This window comes from Grammomys surdaster, unplaced genomic scaffold, assembly GCF_004785775.1.
Source record: "Grammomys surdaster isolate TR1022 unplaced genomic scaffold, NIH_TR_1.0 843, whole genome shotgun sequence".
In the NCBI taxonomy this organism is placed as follows: domain Eukaryota; kingdom Metazoa; phylum Chordata; class Mammalia; order Rodentia; family Muridae; genus Grammomys; species Grammomys surdaster.
This window is the reverse complement of record NW_021605262.1, coordinates 5,009,150-5,036,555: the sequence shown is the minus strand read 5'-3', so window position 1 is coordinate 5,036,555 and position 27,406 is coordinate 5,009,150. Positions and strand designations below refer to the sequence as shown.

General features: G+C 49.9%; 1 protein-coding gene across 1 annotated transcript; it reads left to right on the top strand.

Annotated features, from left to right (window-relative positions):
• Positions 1-278: 278 nt before the first annotated feature.
• On the top strand, positions 279-27,406 carry Nkd2 (NKD inhibitor of WNT signaling pathway 2). Its single transcript, XM_028782728.1, has 10 exons — positions 279-501; positions 598-633; positions 887-990; positions 20,008-20,068; positions 21,171-21,298; positions 22,014-22,109; positions 22,793-22,937; positions 24,069-24,153; positions 24,607-24,734; positions 25,949-27,406. Exons 1-10 carry the CDS (start codon positions 477-479, stop codon positions 26,524-26,526), a joined length of 1,386 nt encoding a protein of 461 aa, XP_028638561.1. The 5' UTR covers positions 279-476; the 3' UTR covers positions 26,527-27,406.

The following is a 27,406-nucleotide window of genomic DNA, read 5'->3' as shown; positions in this document are numbered from 1 at the left end:
TCTTAACACCGACCTCTTGAATTTGGGGTCTCAAGAAAAAGTTTGGTGAGGGGTGGAGAGTGTCCCCCATAAGAAACCTCAAAGAGCTAGAAACCTGGAGTCCACTGCAGGAAGGCCCTGTCTGCACTCACGGATGCCCTGTGCCAGTCGCTGCTCAGAGCAGGTTACAAACTGCTTGTCTAGTAAAGTCCTAGGATAAAGGAGACGCTAGGGTCCACTGCGCTATGGTCCGCGGCCGCGGGGGGCGCTGCGAGAACCGCTGTTAAAGCCCCGTCGCGGGCGCGCGCGCTCAAAGGGAGGCCGGCCGCTGCCCGCGCCGGTGTCTCCGGTTGCCGGGCCAAACCTCGCCCGACTGCCCGGCCCGGGATCCAGGCTCCACGAGTCGCTCTCGGCGTGCGGTCCACGAGCCCCGGGCTCGAACCTCGGACGTGCACCTCAGAGTTCGGCCGGAGGGTGGGTCCAGGCCCAACGGAGACATGGGGAAATTTCAGTCCAAGCACGGTGAGGAGCGGGCCGGGGGCGGGAGAGAGTGGAGCGGGTGGGCGCCGCCACTCACTGCCCCTTCCCTCTTCCCTGTGTCCTCCGACCGCGCCGCAGCTGCAGCAGCCTGCAAGAGGAGAGAGAGTCCCGAAGGTGAGCCCGGGCGCAGCCAGGGCGCGAGGCGGTCCCGGGGCCGGATGCGCAGAGCTCCAAGCCTGGGGCGCGCCTTGCCTCGCGCCCTCGGGTGGGACACGCCTTGAGTCTCCGGGAGCGCGTGGCCCCGGGGCTCTGGGTACCGGGTGGGCGCAGCGAGGCAGGCTGGGCAGAAGCGCACCCTGCGAGGCTCACCGTCTCCTTCCTTCTCCGTGGGTGCTGTGTTTCCCGCGCGTCTGCGGGCGGGCCGCAGGGGACAGCTTCGTGGTGTCTGCGTACGCGAGTAGTCGCAAAGGAGCGGAAGAGACCGGCGGGCGCGCGGGCAGCGGTATAGAACATCGCGCACGGGACAAGCAGGTAGGCGACGGGAAGGTGGGCGGGGTCGCGCAACCAGGGGCCTCGCAGCACTAGAGTCATGCTTCTTTACCACAGGGAGATGCAGAAGGCTCATATGGTTGGCCTGGATAGGCTATCCCTTCCCAGCATCTGGCATAGTATCCCAGAGAGGGCTGGGTGGAGGTACTGGAACCTCCAAGCCCTAGGCTGGACTGGTGGCTCCACCCCTCAGGCAGGAGGAGCTGGTGAAGGGATTCTAAGGGAGAGCTGGGACTCAACTAGGGGCCATGATCTCAGAATTCCAGGCTTGAGTTGGAGGACCTTCTCCATCTGTTGATGGATGTTATAAGGCTGACTGCTTGCACAATGAAGTTGTCAAGAGGTAAGGGCTACCCTTGCCGCCCATCTTTTAGAGAGCTGACTACAGGCCTGCAGGGAGGGTCCCCGGACAGGTGGGCAGTGGGAAAACGGTACCCTCAAACCACAAGTGTTACCCCGTGTACAGAGTAGATGATCCATGTGCTATGTTTAAGGGAAAAGGGATGAGACGTGGTGGAACATGGGTGAAACACCCATATATCTAACAGCAAGAGGAAGTAGACATTGATTTATTGGTGTTAGGGAGAGCAGAGTTTGAAAGGACAAGAACACTACACTTGGTCACCTACAGCTGGCTCCCACTACTGGCTCCCACTACAGACAGGCCCCTTACTGGCTGGGAGCTCTGTGAAGTCAGCAAGTGGACTGGCATCAGTGTTCTTTCTGAAAGGACCTTCTGGTGGATGAATAGAAACTTCTGGATGCTGAGGTATTGTGGGTCCAGTGAGGAGATTCAGTTATGTGGAGATTACAGTTATGTACTGTCCATTTCTGGAAGAGGAAGCCAGGCCTGACATCCAGTGCTACCCAGGTCCATCTTGTTACCACTTACATTTGCTGAGGAATTCTCGGTGGCCAGTTGATGTCTTGGGACAGCTTGGTTCTCAGATGCACATTAGCCAGAGTTAGAACATGGGAACCTGTTCATGCCATAGGAGAGCATTTAGACTGGCCCTACCCCTTAGCTGTCAAGCCTAAGGTCTTTCTCCCTAGCAGCAAGTCTGAGCTCAATCCTTGGAATCCCCACTTGAGAGCACTGGTCTTCAGAATGGGGCACAACTTAGCTGACAAGGAAATGGGTGTCACTGGAGTATGAAGGTCAGAGCACCTTACTGGAGAGTGCCGGTGGAATTACTAAAGTGAAGCTTAGGAACATGAGTTCTACACTTTTCGGTCATTTTTGTTTTGTTTTAGTTGTGTGGGCTGTGGCTTGCTTTTTTTTTTTTTTTTTAGGTTTTTCGAGACAGGGTTTCTCTGTGTAGTCCTGGCTGTCCTGGAACTCACTCACTCTGTAGACCAGGCTGGCCTCGAACTCAGAAATCTGCCTGCCTCTGCCTCCTGAGTGCTGGGATTAAAGGCGTGTGCCACCACCACCCGGCGCATTGTTTCTTTTAGCTTTGTCCTCTTATTATAAAGCTTTTCTTTTTTTAAGATTTAATTATCTAATGTATATGAGTACACTGTCGATATCTTCAGATACCCGGCAGAGGGCATCAGATCCCATTACAGATGGTTGTGAGCCACCACGTGGTTGCTGGGAATTGCACTCAGGACCTCTGGAAGAGCAGACAATGCTCTTAACCGCTAAGCTATCTCTCCAGCCCAATAAAACTTTTCTAAGGTGGCTAAGAGCAGAGTTAGTAGGGCTGACTCGGCTTAGGTCGCTATAAGCAACATTCTGTTTCCTGGGTTTTTCTTATCTGGCTGTGGCTCCTGGCCAGGCAAGACCTTGAGCTGAGGCCCTGGTTCAGGTATTCTTGAAGCCACATTGCTACCCTTGTGCCTAGCAGCTTGGGCTGCACTAGGTAGCTCTTGCCTGGGTCAGGGAACAACTCTATCACCATACTCTTTTTTTCTGTCTGGAAAGCTCAGTAGGGACAGTTAGTGTTGGGTCTATGTCCTTTCTGAAATCTTTCTTTTCACAGTGTCCAGAGTTCTGCCCAAGTTAGTGTCCTCCCAGGAGCTGTGACCTGAGGAAGGGCAGCCCGGATTATACTGAACAACACTCCCAACCACTAACTCCCAGTGACTCATGACAGGTCATTGGGAGACTCGCTTCTCATCTGGTTTCCCCGTTCCCTAAAACCAGAAGGATGAAGTTGCTTTAGACTTTGTTACTGAGCTGTACGTCTGTGTACCTCTAAAAGTCTGTACTGGTCTGTGCATCTATATACATCTAAAAAGTCTCCTGGGTGTTACTTCCTGCCTTGAGTGGCTGCCATTGCTATTCCCAGAAGCTCTGCTGTGTGTCCAGCACCTGTGTGGCTCCTTGCCTGTGGGGATATGGGAGGGTGTGTGGGGGGAACATGGATCAGTTAGCAATAACCAAGTGCTGGTTTGGAGAGAAGCATGTGGATTCAGAACTACTGTGGTCACAGGCTTTGAGACAGTACTGATGGGGCTGTAGTTCAAACAGCAGTCGGTGAAGGCTTTTCTCAGAGTGGCTGAGTAGTCATCCACAAGATAGCCTCTTTATGTGTGTCTCTTCTTCCACAAGACTGTCTTTAATTTCTTCAGCTCCCCCTGAGGGTGGCAGGAAATTGCTAAGAAGACAGGAGTCACTGTTATTTTTGTTGTTGCTGTGAATTAAACACAGATTTCCACTGAGCCTGAGGAAGGAACAGTCTGCTTATTCTAGTGGTGGGGTTTTAACTTGGACTTTGAGGGATCTTCCTGTATGTAAGTTGAGGAGGCCACTGAGAACCATGTCCATGGCTGACTGTGAACATTCTACAGCTGTCCGTATTTGCAAGAGGAAAAGGACATGGCTGCTTAGGCTGTTAAGGGCTTGTGTGGCTGTCTTGAGCAAACTGGAACTTCACAGTGCCACTCCCCAGCTCCAACCACATCTCCATAGTCACTCTGTGTGTGCTGACATGTTATACCTTTCACAAGGAGATAGATAACCTTGTAAGATATGGGGGTGATCAAGTGAGACCTTGTGGTACCTTCGGGGCTGAATCCACTGTGCAGACCTTGGCTTCTAGCAAAACCCATCAGCCCTCATCATCATCTTGTCTATAGGTTCCACAGAATTGGAAATCTTTCCCTTTCATGCTTCGATCCTTTCTGACTGGCTAGAATTCTCTTGAGCTGGCTGTCAAGCCTTAGCCCCTTAACCTCGTGGCTATGCTCCCACTCAGGCTGAGGTGACTAGTCATTCACCTGACCTGAGCCAGGAGCCACTTCACCCGCAAATTTACATGCTTCCGTTAAGGAAAGAGAGATGTTAGCCTTTGAGACATTCCTCATGTTTCCGTCACTGCCTGAATACCTCCCTATGCTAGATGACACAGAAACATGGCACCTGGCCATAAGACATCTGCAGGAGATATACGGCGCTCCAGTGAGGTGATGGGGGCATCATGGTTCTTCCTCAGCTGCTAAGCTTTACAGCCCACAAGAAGAAGCAGTGTTTCCCTGGGAGTGCCTACAGAAAGTCTGGAGTGGAGGCCCTGAAGGCACCTGGGTAGAAGAGGGATAGCTTGGGTGTCTGTGGCAACCAACGCAGCACATTATTGATGCTTCCCATTATCTCTACGCCTTCTGTGTTTGGCTTCTGGGACCCAGTCTGAGTCTTGAGACGTTGGCACAGAAGTGCAAAGGGATCCAGGGGCTCACTTTGATTCAGGAACATCAAGGACAAACCTGGGGGACTGGCAACATCAAGAAACACTGAGGATTCTCATGGTCAAGTGGTCAAGTGGCACTGAATACCTGCCACTTCTGTGCTTCTGAATTTGCAGGTGTCTCACTGAACCCCACAAATGTGTGATAAGATGAGTGATTCTTACCCAAGGGGATTTGAATTAGCAGAGGTCTCAGGAATCACCTTGCTGATTTGGAGGAAATGCCTCTAGGAGAGGTGAAGCAAAACTGGCCTGAGAACTGAATCTGAGGGAGCTGGTCACAATGTTTTTAGGCACATGACTGAAGGTTACCTGCCAAGATATGGATAGGACTAAATAGAGGAAGGAAAGGAGGCACAGGCTGTGGGGCTATCTCTGTGTTGCAGAAGGTGTTGGAGTCATCTCAGAGGCAAAGGCCTCAAGGACTAGCCAAGTGCCATGCAGTCAGCCTCTGACTCAGTCTGGTACTTGGAGGCCCTAAGACTGCTCTGATGTACTCTGCCACTGAGTGACAGTGGGCTCTGCCTTTGCTCATTGCCTGGTTCTCTGGTGTCTTATGACAGGAGCTCTGGGAGACTGACCATATGAGGCCATGGTTAGGGTTGTGGCCACAGAGACTGGAGGAGCAGATTCCTGATGTCTATAATAAAGTTGGCTGGCACAGCCTCTCTCTATAAAGGTCATTGGTCACTGGAGTAGTGTTCCCCCGGGATTCAAGTTCTTTGAGAGGTTCCCAGGAAGATCTGAAAGCGCTCTCTGGTGGGGACAGAGGGAGTGGATATGTGCAGATGTGCTTATTGCGCCCCATATAAAATGTCTAGGTCAAGGCTCTCAGAATGTGGGGCATTTTGCCTCAGGGCACCTGGATTCGGGGGGGGGGGGCCCCAGAGTGGGAGTTCACAGACAGCTAGGTCTAAGGCTTATACCGGGTAACTTGTCTTATCTAGATTTCCAAAACAGTTTCAAGACACAGCCACTCATTTTGATGCTGAAGGAGCTGAAATCTTGGCTTTCTAGAAGTATTAATAAAAGTGGAAAAGTAGCTTCACCCTGGCCTGTCAGCAGATTGGCCACTGTGGCAAATGGTGCCACCTCTCTAGAACTCAGGTTACGTCCTACAGTTTTGCTTATAGCTGAGTAATTTATATATGAACATTTTGTGCTTTATATGTGTGTGTGCATGTGTGTGTGTGCATGTGTGTGTGCATATGCATACATATGCAACATGTATGCACATCTATGTGGAGGCCAGAGGTCAATCTTTGTCATTGTTCCTCAGGAGCTACCCACCTTGGGTTTTTTTTTAAACAGTCCAAGAGTTAGCCTGTGATGACCACTTTTGACCAGAAGTCCTGTTCAACCTGGAGTCCTGATGAGGAGGGAGGGGTCTAACATGAGCTTGGGGGCAAGGCTAGCAGGAAGCCAGCCAATGGCATGGCTAGGAACCATAGTTTCAACCATACACAGGAGAATGGCCTAGTCTCATCAGCGTTCTGTTCTAGCACTATGGTCCAGCTTCATGTGCAAGAGCAGGCTGTCCAACTTCCCAATCACTATAGCTTTTCCAGAGCTAGATAACACAGGTGACATATCCAAACCCAGTCCTTTCCCAGCATTAGGGACGGGCATACTTGCTCTGTATCTCTTGCCACTTGCTCTGTAGTCTGGGGACAGGGGTTGGTGGTTTCTGTTTCTTGGTAAGCAAGAAGCAATTAAGAGCTGCTCTTCCAGAGGTCCTGAGTTCAATTCCTAGCAACCACATGGTGGCTCACAACCATCTATAATGACCTCTTCTAGACACAGGAGTACATGCAGATAGAGCACTCATATACATAAAATAAGTACACAAATAAATCTTTGAAAGAAAGAGAAAGAAAGAAGAAAGAAAGGAGAGGACAGAGCTGTGTCTCCAGTCTCAAGCCTCATTAGTGAGGTTGGGAGTTGGGGGGTACCCACTGGTCATCTGCACAGAAGTTGTTGAAGTCCTGGTCAGAGCTAACATTGGGAGCCCCTTGCCAGGTCCAGTGAAAACATGAGTCTTTTTCCCCCTATGGTCAGGAAGCAGCAAACTGGCCCTAGCAACAGTGCTACGGCTTAGCCGTGTGTCCAGGTCTTAAGGCCTGCTCCACGTGTCTCTGAAGCTCAGCTTAGCTTGTGTCCTGTGGCCTTGAGACCACATATTTCTCATAGTTCTACCAGATGTGAGAGGACAGATGTGAGAGTCTGGAGTTTAGCAGAGGCTGTCCCCTGTGCTTCATCCTGGTCAGGCCCAGGGAGTCACACAGTAGAACCAACCACATGTGATTTGGAAATACAGTGGCCAGCTTTGTGCTTGGGAAAGCTAAGCCCTGTGGACATAGACCACTTTTCTGTACAGGTGAGAAGAGTTCCCAGAAAGTTGCCTGTGTCAGAAAGTCTCTAGGTTATGAGGATAGGCTTGTGTCACCCCAGGAGACTATGGGGACACTGACGAACAACAGCTCATCAAGGCTGCTGTCCCTAACTGGTTGGTGGTGAAGCCCTACAGAGCTTTGTGGCTCTGAGGATCACAGGAAAGAGTTGTTCATGAGGGAGCTCCCCTTGTATAACTCCTGGATATATGCTGTACTACTGAGAGTGAGGTTAGCATCACATGGTAATCTTGTCTGTTCATTGAGCTGTTGTGAGTGTTCTTGTGGGCTGCTCTTACTGTGGACAACACTGAATGGTACAGGCCCCTATTTTGTATAGATTTCATCTATACAAAAACTCTGTTCTGAGACCAGAGCAGAACCTGCAACCAGTGACCTGAGTAAGGCCTGAGACCCTGACAAACAGGAAAGCAGCTCAGTATAGTTGTGCCTGGAGGTTCAGATGGGTGTGTTACTGCTGTGTCTGCCTCCCCTTTATAGCCTTCTAGTAGACTTTTCTTCTTACAAGAGGGAGGGACCTGAACCCAAGAAATCCCCATCCTTCCCACCCAAGTACTTCTGAGAAATCAGTTCTATGTCTGTGAGTTTGTGTCAACTTTACCCACTGGCTGAAGGATTCCCTAGAAGGGTGCAGGGGACAAGCCTGTGTCAGGTACCCAGAATCTGTCCTGGTTCATGTAAGAAACTGAAATACAACTTGTGTGAAAGAATAGGATAAGCCCTCCCGCTACATGGAGTCATCTAGTCCCACTAGGGGCACTGTTTATGTGTTTGATCTGTCGGGTAGCTGGTAGGCATGCTGACAAGCAGAGCCAGGTGGAGCCCAGGTGGCCATAGCTTCAGGAAGAACTTGGGGTCTGGGGTGGCTACAGGGTCACTGGAACATCTGGCTCAAGTTAGGCTCCTCATACTTGAGGTGGCATATGGAAAGGTTATTCACACAGCCCTCACACCTTTCCCAGCCCTTTGCTTGATTGGCTTTCTGTGGTTATCCTTGTGCTGTCAAAACATGAATGCTCTCTGCCCACTGTGACCCAGCATGGGTCAGAGCAAGTGGCTCCTTTTGGGCCACCCAGTAGTGATTGGGGGCGGGGGTGGCGGATGACGGTAATCCTCAGGCTCTATTCTGTTTTATTAACTGAGATTGGTGCCAGGTAACATTGAAGCCTGGCCTGGAACATGGACTGACTACTTTGAAGAAGGACAACACTGCCCTAGGCTATGAGAGTTGAGAGTGATTATTCCATGTGCTGGCTACCTCACCAGAAACAGCTATGGACTATTGGCCTTCTGCTACAAAGAGTCGTCTGGTCCCAGTAGGGCACTGTTTATGTGCTTGATCTGTCATGTAGTTAGTAGACATGGTTAGATGCTAGGACCATCCTGGGCAAAGCACAGCACTGTCTTGGGCATGACTGGCTTTCTGGAGCTGCTACTTACAGATAAGCCTGTTAGTGATCAAAAACTCTCTCTGCCTCCTAACCTGCCTCACAGCAAGCTGGACCTACTGCTGGACCGATGTTTGCTGTAATCAGCTTTCACCTGGATGGGAGATTTGGCAGCATCCGCCTGGCAGCTCTTCATGCCAGCACTGAACAAATTGGGTCTGTTCGATCCTGTTTGCCACGCACAGCTGGAATAGGCTGATGGCAATGAAGCCTGGCAGCCAGAAGGGAGGATTTATTTTACTTTTGTTCTTCAGAATCTTCTCAGTTAGCCCTTGAGAATTTTGAGCCCTGAAATCAGAGAAGCTAAAGAAGCATGTAATATTTTAATACAGAAATTCAGATGGAGATTATTTTAACACACCGTCAGGCATCCTGGTTGGTTGGTGTCTAGAGCTCTGTAAAGGACGTTCTGTGTACTAGGAAGCGCGCCCCTTCCTGTCTTCTTTGTTTCCAGAATGGTAGGTAGGTGCTGCTTGCCCATATATAGGGGGTGGCAGGGCCCTCCTGGCTTCTCTTATGCCTATGATGCGTAGGCCCAGAGTTGATATATTTCTTCACTGAAGGGATATGATTTACTTGTATCTCCTTGAAGTGAAAGCCTGACCTCAGCTCAGCTCTGAGGAAGAACCTGCTCAGAAATGGCATGAAACAGTCAACCTGGTAAATAGTGCCTCTTTCTTCCTGCCCCAAGGACCTGGCATGCAGCCCCTACTACAGGCACCTCCAGTGTTCTTACAGGGAGATTGAGAGTACCAGGTGGGCTGGCTAGTCCCTTCTGCTCACCCTGCTCAGTGGGCTCTTATAGGTTTCCTTAGCCTTCCTACTCTGTTTGTGCTCTTGGTAGGGAAGTCCTGGCTGCTCACCCAAAACTGTTGTCTTCACATCTTATTCAATGTCCCCTGCCCACTTAGCCCTCCTTTCCCATAGCTGACTGGGTGTCTTAGCTGGACTGGCATTTGGTCTCTGAAGTTCCATCCAACCCTGGTCCTTGCCCTTCCGGGGGTGCTCAGAATCCCCTACATATCTCAGTCAGTTCAGGGTGTCTGGCCCACAGGTCTCCCAGATGAGTGGAGTGTCTCTGAACTTGGCCTGTTCTTATCGTTCCCTGTATAGATGTCCCTGCTGCTCTGTCTGGCTGCCCACAACCCCCTTCCTGGCAAGGTTAGCCCTTGGACTCCTATAGTGACTTATTAGGTGGAAAGCCTAGACTAGGCTGGAGCTACCTTCCTCTTCCATCAACTTTAGGTGAGCCTCACCTATGCTGGGAGTCCTGGAGCCTATTTTCCTAAGGGTTGGGAGAGCCAGCTTTAATCTGAAGATGACACTGTGTTCTGAGAAAGATGAGTAGAGGAAAGAGAACTGCACTGTACTTGGATCCCTTGGAAAGCTGTGGGGGCGGGGTGAGGTGGGGGGGCATCCACATGCTTAAGAGTTGTGTTACAGGAAGCAGTGGGTTCCAGAAGGACACAAGGATCACTGGCTGGCGGGTGAGCAGAGGGAGGAGAGGTTGGTGAACCCAGGTGAGTCCTAGTGGAGTGCAGAGTTTACAATGATGAGGTGAGGCCACAGGGGTAGACATGGCTCAACAAGAGGCCCAGGAAGAAGGTACCGGAACGCATCACTAACAGAGTACTAGCTGCAGAGGGCACCATCTAGCAGCCCAACCTGTGTAGACTGGAATGGAAGCGATGGTAAGACAGAAGTGGGGATAAAAGCAGAGTACCCCAAGTAGGGTGAGAAAAGCCACATCCGGGTGCATCTGAAGAGAAAAGAAAAAAGGTCAAAGAGGAAAGGTCTTACGGATAAGGTGAGAAGGAGAGTGTGCAGCCAGATACAGACCCCATGTGCCTGAGCTTTCTCCTGCAGGGTTACTTATGGCCTCTCAGATCCTGCCCCAAGACCTCTTTTGAAAGGAGGTGACTACAGTACAACAGATTTGGCAGTTTACTGAGTCATGCTGTGCGTGTTGAGTCCTGGAGCCTAGACTCTAATCTTTATAAACCCCCACTCACCCCATGAGCTGCTTGCTATTCTGCCCCAAGGTTGCCTGCCTGCTCACTATCTCACCTAGACTGAAGGAGGAGCCAGACAAGGTTCCTGGATGGTTCAGAGGGTGAACTAGAGGACGGTCAGGGGACTGCCCTGCTGTGGATTCAGACGAAAGGCAGCATTGACAAAGGGTGGTTGTCCAGACGTCACAGTGAAAGGCCTCTAGGCAGGAGTAAAAAACACAAATTCCAGGAGGAGGGGAAATATATACAGAGAACTAACAGTGACCCACACCTACCTCCTAGGAGCTACAGTTAACAAAGACACGTACGTATGCCAACCTTTCTGTGGCTCTAGAAGGCTACTTACTGTCTGGGACAGGCATTACAGCTGGAAGGATACAGGAAGCCCTTGAGGGGGGTCATCATCTTTCTTGGTTCCCTCCCACTCCTTCCTCCCCCATTGCTAACCTTATGGAGATTCTAGGACCCACTCCATGACTGTGGAACAGGGAGGTGGGATAGCATTATCTTTACATGAGACTTGTAATGATTTTGGCCTTTTTGAAAACACAGCTGGTGTTAGCTCTGGGAAAATAGCCTATTGGCACTTTATTCTTGGTCCTCCTGGCTATGGTTTGAGCAGTAGCCAGCTCTGGTGGGGTCGGTTGTAACTGGACATGCTTAGGATGAGGAACCAGTGGCATCTGATGACCTTAGGAGGCACACCCTCTGCGGGAAGACCACTGAAGTGGTGGCACTGGGGACCCCATCCCTTCCAGGCATGGCAAGGCAGCAGGAGCTGGCCACTGGCTCTGCTTTGTGTATCCACATCCTGTCAGAAAGTGCATTAGCTCATCTGTGGGAGTAGAAGCTTCCCAAAAGGTTCTTTGGACTTGGACTTGGGGTACCTTTTGTTGGTGATGCACAGAGTATGGGGCAGAGGTTAGCATGGAACAGAACGAATGGGAGCCTCTGTTTGTGTGGAAGAGCTCCTCGGGAAGCAGTGAGGGGATCACTGGGTACCACATCTGCCCATGGTGCAGAGGACCAGAGCCTTGGTGGATGAAATAACCAGGTCAGAGCTCTCACCAACCCCTGGCTGGTCCCGGCATCCAGAATGTCCTTGGCCCACTAGCCAGTCCCTTGTAGCTGTTCTAGTACCTATCATATCCTAGGAACCCTTGCTATGTCCAGGCTTCCTTCTGTGTCTGGGTAACCCTGGGCTTACTTCCCTGCAGCTGCGCAACCTTCAGTTGCCTGGAGCTCGTATCATTTCTGAAACAATGTTATTTGTTAAGAGCTACAATGCAAGTTTGTCACCGGGGACCCTACCCTTACAGTGTGTTTGAAGGATATAGGTTTGGCTTTTTTTTTTTCTTTTCCCTTTAAGGAGTACATGCAGCTGCTGCCAGACAGGGTAGCTATGAGGCCCTCTTTGATCTTCACAGCCCAGCCAGGCAGCAGAGCCAGTGAGGGTATGTTTCCACAGAGCTCTACGGAGAGCACTTAACAAAAAAAACGAACTCCATTTATTGCTTTTTCTGAGTTGTGAGCTCCCCAGGAGCCTGGCGCCGGTTTTTAGCCTGCTTATCTCTGGTAAGAACACCACATCACACAGTACCTTCTAAAGTAAAACAAAAACAGTAACTTAGGGTTCAGTCATGTTCTCTTTCCAGCTTTGGAATGAATCTGCCTTTGAAATAGGAAACATAAAGCTTTAATAGGAATGAAAGGAAACAAAGATGGCCAGTGGGTTTCCTGAGTTAATAGTCAAGATGGAGGAAATGGTGTGGGATCTGTATTAAAATCAGTGGAGTTCACCTTCATCCAAGCAAGAGGCAGAGGGATCTGAGTCTGGGAGAGCTGAGTTTTGGGTTCCATTTTGTTATTTTTGCAACCTCTGTGGCCTACAAACTGTGAATTGGAACTGTGAATAGTCGTCATCAGGGAAGGTTGGCCAGCCTTGATTGATCATTGTTTTCTGTGAAAGACAATCATGGTGTCAGGCATGACTGGTAAAAAAAAGATCAGCGGGTAGACCAGTTGCAAAGTGACTGGAACACGGAGGACTAAGCCAAAGCAATTTCAGAGTGCCAAGAGTGAGAACAAGGGAAATAGTCAGCACAGCTCATGATTATTGTCTCTGAACAAACACATGTATGTATGCGTGCACAAATTATGTGTGCATATGTGTGTGTTCCTGAGTGTAATGTATTTGTGTGTGTGTGCGCACATGTGCATGTATATACATGTGTGTACACGTGTGCTTGCATGTGTGTGCATGTGTGCATGTTCACCTGTGTGTGTGTCCATGTGTGTATGCATACATGTGTGCACATGTGTGTGTGCATGTGTATGTGTGCACACATACATGTGTGTTTGCATGTACAGTGAGTGTAGACATGCTTATGTAGTCTTCACACTCACACAGAGACCTATTGTGTATGCTGGAAGTGGTTTGTTTCATGGTGGGTCCTCTGCGGATGTCTGTGTTGGACATGGTTCTTTGGAGGATGTGGAGTCTTCTTTCGTTGCTGAGGTATGGGGCTAGTTGTACTCTGCTTCCCACTTGTCTGGGTTAGTGTGGATGACACAAGTCACCCGAATCATTCTCTCTGAGTGAGGGATAAAGAATCTTGGCTGTCAGACTTTAAAGGGAGACTGCTGACTCTTTACGGCATATGACCTTCCTGGCAGCATCTCTCACTGAAACAAAAGTTTCTCCAGCAAGTGGCCCAGGCTCATCCCTGTAATGCACTCATCCAGGGACTCATCCACCCTCTTCCATCTGTCTGGTACTCTCTGTGAACTGGGATTCTTTGGTGTCCACTTCCTTGTGGACAGTCGATGGTCAACTCCCCACGGTACATGTGGCTGATCAATTCCTACACAAATTGGGGATTAGTGTAGTTTTGGATGAATAGGTGTTGGGAATGTGGTCCATGTTATATCTCCTATTATTAACCAAATGATAGAAACAATGGGAGACTGTGGTAGGAACAGGAGGAAGATGATGATGGAAATATTTGTATTTTCTGGCCTGGACAGAAAATAGAGGAGGGCAGACACTGGTGTGAAGGAGTGTGTGTTTTAGGAAACCCCATTACTCCCAGCTACCCACCCTTTATAAATTCCATTTTATAAATTTCATCAGGGGCTCATTTATACAACCCCTGATGAAAATGGTCCTAGCCTCTCCTCCCTCAATTTAAAAAAAAAAAAAAAAAAAAGAATGTGTGTGTAGAGTAAAAACACCCTGCGGATCTTAGAAGAAATCAAGACGCTAACATGCACTTGTTGTGTCCCCTTCCTGTGGAGGCTCTGGATTCACTATCCTTTAAACAACTCGATTTAGAGTCTCAGGCACTCAGGACTTTCATGGTTCCCAGCCCCTGCAGGGGACCCGCCAGGCACCACAGGAACTGCTGGGCCCCTACTGCACATGTGTTGGAATTATTAAGCCCATAAAACTAGATTGTCACATCTGAAACTGTTTAGCTGCTGAAACTGAGTCGTAACTTCAAAGCTGGCCAAGCGTTTCCAGACAGACGAGTGGGCCGGCACCTGGAAGTGGAATTCCAGCCCCTGGCGGCAAGCAGAGTGGTCTCCTCACCTTTTCCTAAGAAAACATTGTTCCTCAGAGCCTGGGGCTAGATGCCACACCTGGAAGCCCCTGTGAGGCTGTTTCCCTGCTCCAAAGCTGTCTGCAGCCCCCTTCCTCCCATTCCCTGCTTTTTGCTAGTCCTGGTATCTTCCCCAAAAGAAGAGGCTGTGGCCTTGCTGTCTCTACCCTGAAGCCTCTTCTCTCATTTCTCTCTTGACCCTGCCTGCTCCAGTATTGTGACGATCCTGGCTTCAGTCACCCCCTTCAGGGCATCATAGCTGTTTGTGGCTCTCCAAGAGTAGTCTGTCCCATGGGAGATGCCCTAAACTTGAGGTGTGTGAGCGATGCCCACCTTAATTCCACACCCAGCACATCAACAGCCTTCAAGCAGGAGCCCAAGTGTTCTTCTGGCTCCCTGGGCTCTCCTGCATGGCCCTCAGGAAGCTGCAGCCCACACTCCTCTGTATGGCTCTCTGTCTGACTCTACAAACATGGCATGAATCTCATATAGATCCTGTAGCTCTATCTTCCCACCAGCAAGCCTGCTATTCTTAGCCTGGCCTCGCTCCCAGCTAAGTCTTATAGAGTGGACAGGACTGACACTGCATGCCCCAAAGCTCATCCTGATGGCCTCTGTGATGTGTTTCCGGAGAGTTCTGCATCTGAGTAGAAACAACTAAGAAGTTAATGTGGATGATTTTTCTAATGGTCAGGAGCTAATGTTGGAGTGACCGGTACTTGGCAACCATGCATTCTAGACCACACACCCTCCCCGGGGGCCCTGTGGTACCAGCTGTCCTCGGGCACAGTTCTGGACAGTGGCTTCAGTCTGTTTGCTCTAGCTCACTTCCTCTACCCTAGAGTACCCACTAAAGGTCTAATCCCCACTTCCGTTCTCTCCCCATCCCTGCCTGGTTCTGACTCTGTATTTCTTTATGGGAAATCTATCTCTTTGTGTATCCCTCCCCACAACCTCACCCCATCCCTGAGACACTTGACTGGATCTCACCCTTCATCAAGGTCTGTGTTTGAGGATGTACAACCTTGACCTTAAAACTGACAGGTAGAGCCAGAGCTTCTACAAGCCTAGAGGCTTCATCGAAGGTCACAGAGAATAGGATTTTATGGGAGCTGCCACAGCCTGTCCTTCCGCCTGAGGCCTGACTTGATGCTCTACCTGAGACTGGATTTTCCTTACAGAAGTCCTTGGACCTGGCTTCAGGAAGGGTTCAGATTGTTCTCTGGACAGGAGCAAAGTCTCCTTGCATGAGAAGCCCAGGTGGAGACAGTGGTCTTGTGTTTCTGAGTCCAGGGAAACCTCAGGCAGTGAACAATTGGCACATGGTTGTCCTGAGGTCCATCTGCCCTGTGCTTGTCCTGTTCCTCGTTTTTATAGCTGTCTGTGGTGGCTGAGCATTTGGAAGATGCTGTGGTGAGGTCTCCCAGGGCTTGCAGGTTCTAGTAGGTGATATGATTCAGGAACATGATCCTCTTTCAAAGGTGCATGTAGATGCCACCATCTCTGACTTTACTGTTTGCTGACAGCAGGACAAATTGTCTTATTTAGGAAACTAGGACTCAGGGTTTGTCGGGAGACTTCCCCACTCGCTACTGCCACCTAGTGGCAATTACGGAGAATGTTTGAGGACTGTGACCCGGGTTGTCCTGGGTCCTGTCACCTCCTCAACACCTTGTGGGGTGACTGAACAGGGCAAGAAGTGTGAAGAACTGTGGACCCCTCGTTTTGGGTGTGAATAAATGGATAGGTCTAGCAGGTCAAGGAGACCCTTTGGCTAGCACAAGTTAGTCCCAAACATACCTTAGATGCTTACCACCTTATTTATGGGTTACACTGTAGCATGGGCCCCTTACAATCATGACACTGGTCACCGATGACTAGGGGAACACCCATCAGAGACTGGAAAGTGATGTTGAAAAGGCATCGAGCAACTTGGGGTAGGGTGTGTACTGTAAGGAGGTGCCTATGGGCCGGGCACTGAGGACATGTACAGAATGCTAAGCTGGAGCCTCACCAAGCAGTTGACCTCGACAGGACATCTGGAGTGTCTAGCCACAAAAGTATAAAGAGGAAGGAAAGCTTGATCAGAGAGGAGTGACTTCTGAGGCCAGAGCAAGAAGGTTCTAGTAGAGGGTGCGGTTGCAGTTCTTTAAGAGGAGATGGGCTGAATGGGGAATCTGTTAGGTCCTGAGGTCACCAGACCCTGTCACAGCAGGGGTGTGTAATGTCTGCCTTTGACAGCCTTGCTTCGGAGCCTAAGTCATGGGGACTTGGCTGCACTGGGGAAGGGGCTGCATGTCTGGCCAGGGGCCCTGCACAAGTTTTATATGATGTAATTAAAACTCTTGGCTCTTCTACTTAACTAAAGCAGTGCAGATTAAAGGGCATTTCTATGTAAGCAGGACAGATTTTGACTTAAATCACCAGGCAGAGGCCAGAATTACTCCACACACACTCTCATTTTTTCCTTTGATCCAGAGCCTCTCCAGCCACCCCTGGGCTAGTGCTCAGAATCCTCCATGTCCTGGGTTCTGGTGTGTGCTGAAAGAATCTGCTACAGTGGCCCTGCCCGCAGATGGTGTGGCTTTGATCAGTTATAGCAGCCCTGGCCTATTATTGTAGCCTTGGGAATGTCCCAGAAGACCAACCTAGAGTTTGTGTAGGATCTTCTTTTTTTATTTTATTTTTCTTCTCTTCTTGACGTGCTGGGCATTGTACCTAGAGGAGTGCATCCCGAGCATGCTCTCCCACTAAACCCAGCTCCCGGCTCCCTTTTTGAATTGAATGTCCTTGCTACCCAGTCTCCAAAACTCAAGATTGTTTTTTAAAATAAGAAATGGAAGGTGTTCACGAATGCTAGTGGTTCCAGCCTCACATACAGGATAAAGTATGATAGTGATAGGTGGTTTATAGCAACTCAGAGACTGGCAGCTCTAGGCTCTGGCCTTTCAGCTGTACCTCCAACTTAGGGTACTGTACTCACCAGTTTCTTAGTAAGATGAGACTTACTGTTCATGAAGGATTCAAGCTCTCTGAGGGAAGAGGTAAGTCTGGGGAGTCCCGTGGGGAAAGAATCTTAGGGATCGTCCCTGCTATCACCTGTTATCACATTTCAGGCCCAGTGGGGCCACTGAAGGTAGGTGCAAGTGACTCAGGAGATGATGTAGTGATATTTGCTCCATTTGCCCTTGCTCCTGTCTTTTGACATCAATTTTGACTCTCTCCCTGGTGCCACCAGCTTTGATTTCCCTGCATACCTTTGTCCCCTTGTAACTTGTAACCCCTGGGCTTGTAATCAGACATGGACCTGTCAGCCACAGCACCTGAGGTTCCTCCAGGATGAAGCTGAACCCTTGGGGTTCATGTCCTTGAACCCAGGTTTCGCACCTCATAGGATCTGGAACTGAAGCTCTACGAGTTACTCTGAGTTCAAAGGAAAAAAAAAAAGAGCCTCAAATCAGGTTTTTAGAAATTACTAAATTTTATAGCTTATGTTCAGCTGGGACAAGCTGGTCCCTGTCTCTCTAAGCTCAGGCCTCCAGTCCCAGAAGGACATGCCACTATGCATTGTAGACATGAAAGAGCTTCAGAGAGCTAGGACAGACCCCTTGCACTTCATTAAAATCAGATCCTTTGAGCCTCATTCAGTCTGTGGGTTATTTGATCAGTGAATGAATGAGGACCTCCTTCTCCTCCTTTTTGAAAAAGGGTCTCATTATGTCGTCCTGGCTATCCTGAAACTTGCTAGGTAGACCAGGCCAGCCTCAAACTCACAGAGACCCCTTGCCTCTCTGTCTCCCAAATGCTGGGATTAAAGGCACATGCTACCATATGTGGCTAGAAAGGGGACTTTTTAATAATTAGAAGGTTTTCTCAATGGGACAATCTCTAGTGTAATCCCTTAAGTGACATCCTAAGAACAAGCTATGTATGCATCCTGTTCATAATGGCTCCCGTGAGTTGGGAGGTCCAGAGAGAGGAAGACTGGGGGTACTTATAAGATGTAGATATGAGCAGGGGTGTCCCCTACTTACTGGCCCTAGTCATTCAGTCTTGAGCATTTGGTCTTCATCAGTGAGGGCTCCTCAAATGCTGTGTTTCCTACAACTGCTGCACAGCCAAACAAAACAAAACACTAGAGAGGAGCCCCTCTCTCTTCCCCATGTTGTGTTTTGGGGTAGTCCTAAGGAGCCCTCAAGCCTATCCTGGCTTCTCCTTTCAGGAGACAAACACTGGGTTTGTCCTCACCAAGCCTCACACAGCGAATATTGCCCAGACGGAATACTGCTGTATTCCATCTCTGTCCCATGCACCTGGGCATTTCTGGTATTCCTCATCACATGAAGAACAGTCAACCTGTCCGTTCAGGCGTGGATCTTCAAGGCTATTTTCTTGTTTGCTGCTAGATACAGAATGTTTTCCCCCATCCTATCCCAAAGGCATCAGGTTTTTTTTTTTTTTAAATTTTTTATTTTATTTATTTTATATATATGAGGAATACACTGCAGCTGTCTTCAGACCCACCAGAAGAGGGCATCAGATCCCATTACAGATGGTTGTGAGCCACCATGTGGTTGCTGGGAATTGAACTCATGACCTCTGGAAGAGCAGTCAGTGCTCTTAACCGCTGAGCCATCTCTCCAGCCCAGGCATCAGGTTTTAAAATATGCTCTGTCATTCATGCTCTGGGCTTGAATGAGACCTATGTCCTTCACGTTCCGCAGATGGGCATGAGCCACCTGCCATGCATCCCATGTTATCCACAGTGAGGAATGGGGTAGGAGTTAGTGACCACCCTGTAGTCACTGACAGGGTGACAATGTGCCACACCATACCTGGGATACTCAGCTTTCTGGATGAGATATAAAATTAAGGAGCCTTATCTTCCTCTTGTTCCCAGCTACAAACCAAAGAGATCATTTGGCCCATGTTATTCCCAGGGATATTGCCAGCTAACCAGATGAATGGGCCTTAGCTCAACTTCCCATCTAATTTAGGGCTCTCAAAACTTTGAAGCCACCTGGAATCAAACAAAAATGCCAGGAAACTGGTGAGAAATGCTCCCGGAGGCCCTGAGTGCTGGGCTGGGGGGGCTGTGAGATCTCCTGTCCCGAAGGGCCCTTTGATTGCAGATGGCTTCCGTGGCACATTTTATATTTCCTTTCTCGTAGCCTTTGCTCCTGTGGATTATTTACAAGAACCATGTGAGCTTTTGTTCTACAGAGTTTCTTGGCTTAAAACATCGCCTGGGTGTGTTTGAAGTCCTTCCCACTTTTTCCATAACTGGCCTTGAGATCAGCTGTGGGCTGAGGATGTTTCTTGGCAGCCATCCCTGTTCCTCAGCCCAGCCCTGAAGGAGGCAGAGACCCCTTTGCCGCTCCAGTGAATGCCACCCTGAGTTCACCCCACGGGAACCATGGGAGCAGCTTTGATGAAAAGCTTTGCAAGCTAGGCCAGGAACAGAGTGCCATATAGGGTTCTTGGATTTGAGGCTTCTTATCCTTGTGGGTTGGCAGTGTCGGGGCTGAGACCAGGGAGATCCCAAGCCTCACTTGAAAGTGGGTTTTGCTTGTAGACAATGAGGCCAAGTCCTGGAAATGACTCCAGTACATGGTATTTGTACATTCTGCTCTGTGAAGCTAGAAGGAGCTGGTGTATGTGGGCCCACAGATGGAGAGGCCCCCTCAGAGGTCTAATACTGGTTTCTATTCAGGTCTCAGGCTCATAGAGTGCTTATTTATTTATTTATTTATTTATTTATTTATTTATTTATTGTCTTCCTCTACTTTTCTAAGTCTGAGAGTTTGTAGTCATATGTTGCCACTTTTTTTTTCCAGGAGCTGCCCAATGGAGACCCTAAGGAGGGGCCTTTCTGGGAAGACAAGGGTTCTCTAGAAGGTGAGTCTAGCTACAGCAAATGATCCCAAGACTTTACCCCAACCCTAGGACTCACACCACAGAACCCTCAACACTGGCATACAAAAGCTGGGATCAGTTGGTTCCTAGTCTCAAGAAAAGTTAGTTCTTTAGTAAACAGGAACCTCAATCACCTGTGATTCTTTACCAAGCAGGCAGCTTGGATCTGTCCATGGGAGAAGCAAAATACTGAGCTACGGGGTCCTCATACAGTGGTTTATTTTGTGTATGTAGTTCTGGGACTGAGCAGGGAGGTCGGGCTGCAGGGACTGGCGTTCTTGAATTCTGAGCTAATGTCATGGCCACTTGCTGCACCAGTTGTGGAGTGGTGGAGCTGTCCTAAATATGCCACCCGTGACTTGAGCCCTGCATGAGTCACTGTCGTATGTGTGTATCTTTGGTGGAGTCAGCCCCACTCAGAGATGTGATGAGTTCTTATTGGCTTCTAGTTAGTAGGTGCACTAGCCTACAGATCCACCTTCAAACATCCGCAGAAGTCCATAGGGACTTCCTAGCACTGCCTGCTGGACCTGAGGCACTGGGCATCCTCTCAGCTCATACCTGGACAGATACTTGACCAACAGCCTGGGCCCCTCTCAAGACATAGCTTGAGACCCTGAGAATATGTGAGTCCCAGAAACAGGGCTTCTTATCCATCCATACTGGGAGTCAGGGGAGACAACACTGCTTGGCCAACAGATAGCCCACACGTGGCCTTGCTGGTGGGTTTTTGGTTGAAGGCATTAGAAAATGAGAAAAGCTGTGAATACAGGGACTCACTCTCCTGGAGGACTCAGGAGTGGAGACTACTCTGTTTTGATCTTGAAGGTCCTTCTCCCACCTCATCTGTACAATGTCATCCTTGAGGAGATAGATTGCTCACTGAGAGCCACTATGGGCTGTGTGGTGTGGTAAGGGTATACCCAAGTGAGGCCTCTCTCTTCTTTCTACTTTCCTATTCTACAGGAGCAGGCTCTAGCTCAGGGCTCATGTAAGAAAGCAGAGATAGTCAACCCATTTCCCCTCTATCCTCATGCTACCCACATGGGACAGGCCCTTCCCTCACCTCCTCTTGTCCCCTCAGTTGTGCTGCCCCCTGAGAAGACTGAGGGCCATGAGGGCCAGGGCCAGCTCTTCAGCACAGATGATGGGGAGAAGGCAGTAAGCCGTGAGGGTCCACTAAGACTCAGCAAGAAGCACTTGAACATTGACGTAAGTCCTCTCCCGTGTATACCTGCATGACTGGCTCCTTGGGTCCCAGGATGAATAGTGGTGGCCCTAAATGGGAACCATGGCCATCCTAGCCCTGTGGTTTCCTCAGACTCTCTGAGGCCTTATAGCAGGACTAAAATGTGCTGCCCTGGTGGTTTGCATGGCATTGCTGTGAACTTGGCAATGCTGGGCAGATGTAATAGGTATCTAGCACTCCTGGTCAGGGATCAACAGGGAGATCTCCTACTCCAGCAGACAAGGGAGGAGCAGGAACACATGGTTCTAATTCCTCCAACTCAAAGTGATCCTGAGAGCCGGGCAGTGGTGGTGCATGCCTTTAATCCCAGCACTTGGAAGGCAGAGGCAGGCGGATTTCTGAGTTCGAGGCCAGCCTGGTCTACAGAGTGAGTTCCAGGACAGCCAGGGCTACACAGAGAAACCCTGTCGGAAAAAAAAAAAAAGTGAACCTGAGTATTTGCATGAGCAGAGACAGATGCCACAAAGGAGAAACTGAGTCAAGAGGCATGGGAATCAACTCCTCACTAGGAGCGGGGGGGATAGAGCTGGGCAAAGAGGGGGAGTTGAGGGATGCAGGCCAGCTGCTCTGGAGCTACCTTTTCCTGGCTGAAAACCAGGAAGAACCACAGTTGGGGCACTCCCGTCTCAAACACCAGCTGATTCTTCCTTGCCTCCTACCCTTGCATGCTGCCTACAGGCACTGCAGTGTGATGTCTCAGTGGAAGAAGACAACCGCCAAGAGTGGACATTTACACTGTATGACTTTGACAACAGTGGGAAAGTCACCAGAGAGGTAATGTGCCCACGTCTGTCAGTCCAATCATAGGATGGGGAGTCAGGGGTGTGGCCTCTTGAGATCTGGAATCAGTCTGGTTCAGTAGACAGATAGATAATGTCTGAATCCTTAGACGGAGAGACAGAGTGAGCCCTGACTGGAGAGAAAGAAGAGACTAGATTTTTTCCCCTGAGACAGAAGGGGAGGCAGGGCCCATTTTTAACATCCTGACCTAGCTAGTGTCTCCTTACTCTGGCAGTAGGCATATGTCTCCTCACCAATTCCAGCATGGTCTTTCTCTATAGCTCTGACATCCCTAGGCCAAGCCTGGGTTCCTCACAAGGCAACCTGGGTCCGTGGAGTGCCCTTGCTCCATTGACCTGTGTCCAAGAGAGGCAGATGAAGCATCTTCATTGGCCATGTGACACTGGTGCTAAAAAGAAAGTGTATCTAGGTAGAAAGCTTATCTGTTTGTTTATCTAATGTTTTAGAATATAAAAGTCAGAGGTATGGCTTCAAAGGCAGACAGCGGGGCTACCAGCTACCGTTAAGCCATGTACAACATCCTGGGTCTAATCTGAGTATAAGTCAGTCTCAGGTGGGGAAGAAATGTACCCAAAGTGCCTGTCGAGGACAGGGGGTAAATACACACTTGGTAAGGAAAGGAAAAATGTTCCTTAAAGTCTGTCATTTGATCCCAGGACATGTCCAGCCTGATGCACACCATCTATGAGGTGGTCGACGCCTCTGTCAATCACTCCTCGGGCAGCAGCAAGACCCTCCGAGTGAAGCTAACTGTCAGTCCTGAACCCTCCAGCAAGAAGGAATGTCCTCTCACTGGCCAAGGTGAGGGATCTATGCCAGGAGCCTTCCTGTTCAAACGGTGTCATCTCCATGAACACCCCTAAGCCAGGCCTGCAGGGGCAGCTCCACCCCCAAGCCAGGCCTGCAGGGGCAGCTCCACCCCTAAGCCAGGCCTGCAGGGGCAGCACCCCCCCCCAAGCCAGGCCTTCAGGGGCAGCACCACCACCACCCCAAGCCAGGCCTGCATAGGCAGCTCCACCCCTAAGCCAGGCCTGCAGGGGCAGTACTACCCCTAAGCCAGGCCTGCAGGGGTGGCACTACCCCTAAGCCAGGCCTGCAGGGGCAGCACCCCCCCCCCCCAAGCCAGGCCTGCAGGGGCAGGCCACAACCTCAGCCACCTAACTTATGCGTCACACTTGCCTTTCCCAAAGGTTTATCTTATCTTCCCAAAGGCTTCACACTTATCTCCCCACTACTAGTCCCGGGATATCAACGTTGTTCACATTCCCCAACTACTTCCAGCTAAAAATTTCTTGTTTCCACAATGTCCCAAGCAGAAGCTGGTACCTGGAAGGGGACTAAACTGTTTGCTTAGTGAGCGGATGGATGAGCAAGAAAAGTAATTCATTAACAAAGGGCATAGTGGTGTAGGCCTCCAATCCAAGCACTAGGGAAGCAACTGGGTTCAAAGTTCAAGGCCAGCTTTAACTTGTTTTTTTAACTGTTCATCTCAGCACGGATCGTCTCCTCCTGCACTTTATCCTGTACACTGATAAAATTTGACTGACCTCTGTTACATGTGCTCTGCAAGTCAAATACTCTTTCTTTGTATTCAACCATTAATTTGTTTTAAACCATTAACTCCACACACATTGTGCTTCTAGGAAAGCCTAAACTATCAGTGTACAAGAGGCAATATCTTGTATAATGATGTATGATGTGGAATAAACCCTGGTGTGTGTGGGGGGGTCAGAGTTCAAGGTCATCACTGGTTATAGCATGCCTGTCTCAAAAAAACAACAAAGAATGAGTGGGTGGATGTCCAGATTTGTAAAATGAATAGGCAGAAGAAATGCATGAATGGATAAGCAGGGATGAGTGAATGACAAAACTGCAAAAGAGGAATGAATGAGATGAATGAATAAATGAATGAACGTAATGCCTTTCTTTCAGACCGGGAGCCCATTCGTGGCAGAACAGAGAGTGAGCTCACAGATGACCCCCGAGTGGCTGACAGAAGGCTGTCCGCCTACAGCAGGTGAGATGTGGAGCTGGTGTTTGCTTCCTGCTGACCTCCCCAGTGTCCTGTCTGGCAGGGTGTTAAAACAGGTAGACACTGTGTGTGCTATGAAGAGTGACGGAACCTCGTGGGGCTGAGCCACATGTCTGTCCAAAAGAAGGGAGCAGGGACCATTGTGGTCTCGGTTAGGTAAACAGAGAACACCCTAAGTTTAGGGTCACTCAAGCCCTCTGAGACCTGCGGTAGTATGCTGGGTGCTGGAAGCCTTCCATGAGCTGGGGACTTTAATTCTCCAGACGTGTACAATACTGCTCAACTGTGTCACTTCTGCCTTCTCTGGGTAGTGGGTACTAGTCAAAGTCCCTACTTATGCCTCCTAGTCTGCCATCCACCTCTGCAGGCACCCCTGTCACATGACTAAAGGTCTAGCCTCAAGCAAATTGTCAGGCCTATTCTCTCCGCTCCACACAGGAAGCCCAATGCCGATCCCCAGTCCTGCTCTGTGCGAGTGCCCTACTGCGTGGATGAGAACACAGAGCGCAGAAACCACTACCTAGACCTTGCTGGCATCGAGAACTACACGTCTAAGTTTGGTCCTGGTAGGTACTGAAGGACTCCCACCCTGTATCTACCCTCTGGGTATAGATGCCTCCCTGACGGTGCAAGTAGGCAAGGGACTATGGAATTCCCATGGTGTTGGGTCCCAGGTGTCCCCACCCTAATTGGGCACCCTATTATCCTCTGCCTAGATGTGAACTCACAGCTTACCCTTCTGTCACTGGCAGGAGCCTGGAAAACAAGGTGGTTCAACATCCAGGTGTATGTCTGAGACATTCTCTGGCTTTGGGAAGATCTAAAAGTACTAGAAGTATGTTCGGGAGACTTCCAGCGGGGGGAGCTGGCAGTTAGGCCAGAATTACCAGCTTACGTACAAGTGGGCAGCCAGCATTGTAGACACAATGTTCCTTTCTAGTTTTGTGCCTCTTGTAGCATTTAGAGATTCATGAACTGCAGCCTGGCTGGCACTCTGAAAGCTGGAGGCCAAGTCCTCTGCTATCACCCCATTTCCACTAGGCATCCCTGAGGGTCCACTCAGGTCATCTGTACATTGTGACAGTATCTCTGATCAGCTAGAAGTCCCTGGCTAGAGTTGACCCACACTTGGGAAGGGCTGTCTCCATGTGCTTTGTACTAAAGCTTAGATCCTCTGATGATAGGGGCATCTGGAGAGGGATTCTAAAGGGTTTAGTGGGAAGTGTGACCTCAACTGGCCATGTTCTAAGGCCGCTGCACAGGGCTGACCTTAAGGGTTTAAGCATTTCATGAAGCTGCAACCAGGCTATTCTGGAAGTCAGCTTGATCTCTGTTTGTTTCTCTCCCATCCCTCCCCATATGTAGGGTGAAGTGTATATATTAATGAATTAGTTATGTTCCTTCACTGGAGTGCCCTCTAATATGACACAACTTTCTGTCGCCCCCTCCTTATATCCTAGAAAGGTTCTGACTATCCCAGTAGAGAATCTCCTTAATAGGACCCACAATAGGGACAAAGGGCCAGCTGAGCCAAGCAGCAAATTGCCAGGGTGGCCAAACCCCTTTAAGGAGTGGCATTCAGGGTCTTTAATGAGGTATCTGACTCCCAGATGGAATATAAAATATGTGAGGGACTGAGTTTTTACTTCTCCCTGCCCAGCTTGGGGCATGTGGCCATCTGAGATGTCACCCAGCCAGAAAGCCAGCTCTATTGCAAACCCATAGTACAGATATGACATGTCCCAAGCCTTACTCTGGACCACCTTTGTCTTGTCCCTAGGGTCACCACCTGAGCAGGCCAGGCAAGAACATCATGGCAGGGCCACACACATTCCAAGCAGGTCTCGATCACAGGAGTCGGATGCCCACGCTATACACCACCGCAGGTCTCAAGTCCTGGCTGAGCATGTTGTACCAGCTAATGAGCCTGCTACCCGGGCCCTGGCTGCACAGCCCCGGCTGAAGGGGCAGGAGAAGCAGTTCCTCAGGTCTCCCAAGGGTCCAGGAAAACCTCTTGGGGCACCAAGCAGCAGCAAGCCAGGGAAAGCGGTCAGCTATTGCCTGCAGGCTGTGCCACTGCCCCAGGGTGCTCAGGATGGCCACCATCTTCCTCAGCCCCCACCACAGCCTCCGCCACAGCCCTATGGTCACAAGCGGTACCGGCAGAAAGCCAGAGAAGGCCACTCACCACTTAAAGGGCATGGCCAGCCTACCATGGTGGAACACGAAGTGGTACGGGACCTGCCTCCCATGCTGGGGCCCGAGGGCTACATGGTGCCTGTGGTCCAGAGGCATGAACACCATCATCACCATGAGCACCACCACCATCACCACCACCACCACTTCCACCCATCCTAGCACCCAAACAAGCACTCTGCCCAAATGCCCTTGGGGACACAGCAGGTGCTGGCATGTGCCCAGTAAAGAGTACAGCATCCCCTGGCCCAACACCAGCTACAGATGTCAAGTGGGTACCAGGGAGATGGCACTAGGCTGGATATTTGTGGACTAAGCTACCTTTCTCTATGCCACTTGGATACCAGTACATTTGATGCAACAGATGATTACCAGTAATGCATGTTCCTGTTTGATCCACAAAGCCCGTACATGAGGGCACAAAAGCATCTGTTCCCGATTTTTACTGCAGGGTGGCCGTGGGATGTTTGAGGGACTGTCCCTGGACATTTTTTGTATCCTCATGGTTCTTTGACCTTTGGGTACCTGAATGAGAAAGGCAATGCTTTTTGTGACGTTTATACGTTGTAAAATCAGCGGGCTGGGCTCGGAAAGTGGTTCTTCTTCAGTGTACCATGTTAAACAAGGCAGAACAAAGAGGCCAGAGTATCAGCAAATGTGGAGGGGGCACGGTTGAGCAGAGGGGCAGGGTGATGTTCAGTGGGCAGCTTGAGGCTTGGTGTCCAGAGCTTCTAGCATCCTAGGTAGATGTGAATAAGACCCAGACAGGTTAGGATGAGATGGATCAGGTACTATGCTGAAGGTCTCCATCCAGGCTGTACATAGCCAAGTGACACTTAGGTGTCCCTCCATAAAGTCTGCAAAGGTATGGGGGGCCTCAACCAGACATGATCTTCGTGGTTCTACCAACAGGACACAGCAAGGGGAACTTTTTACCTCTTGTGAGTTTGTGCAGGTAGCATTATGCCTTCTTGGCATAATAAAAGACTGTGCATTCTGTAACATGGAATACATACCCTTGTATTAAAACACTTTTCTGAGA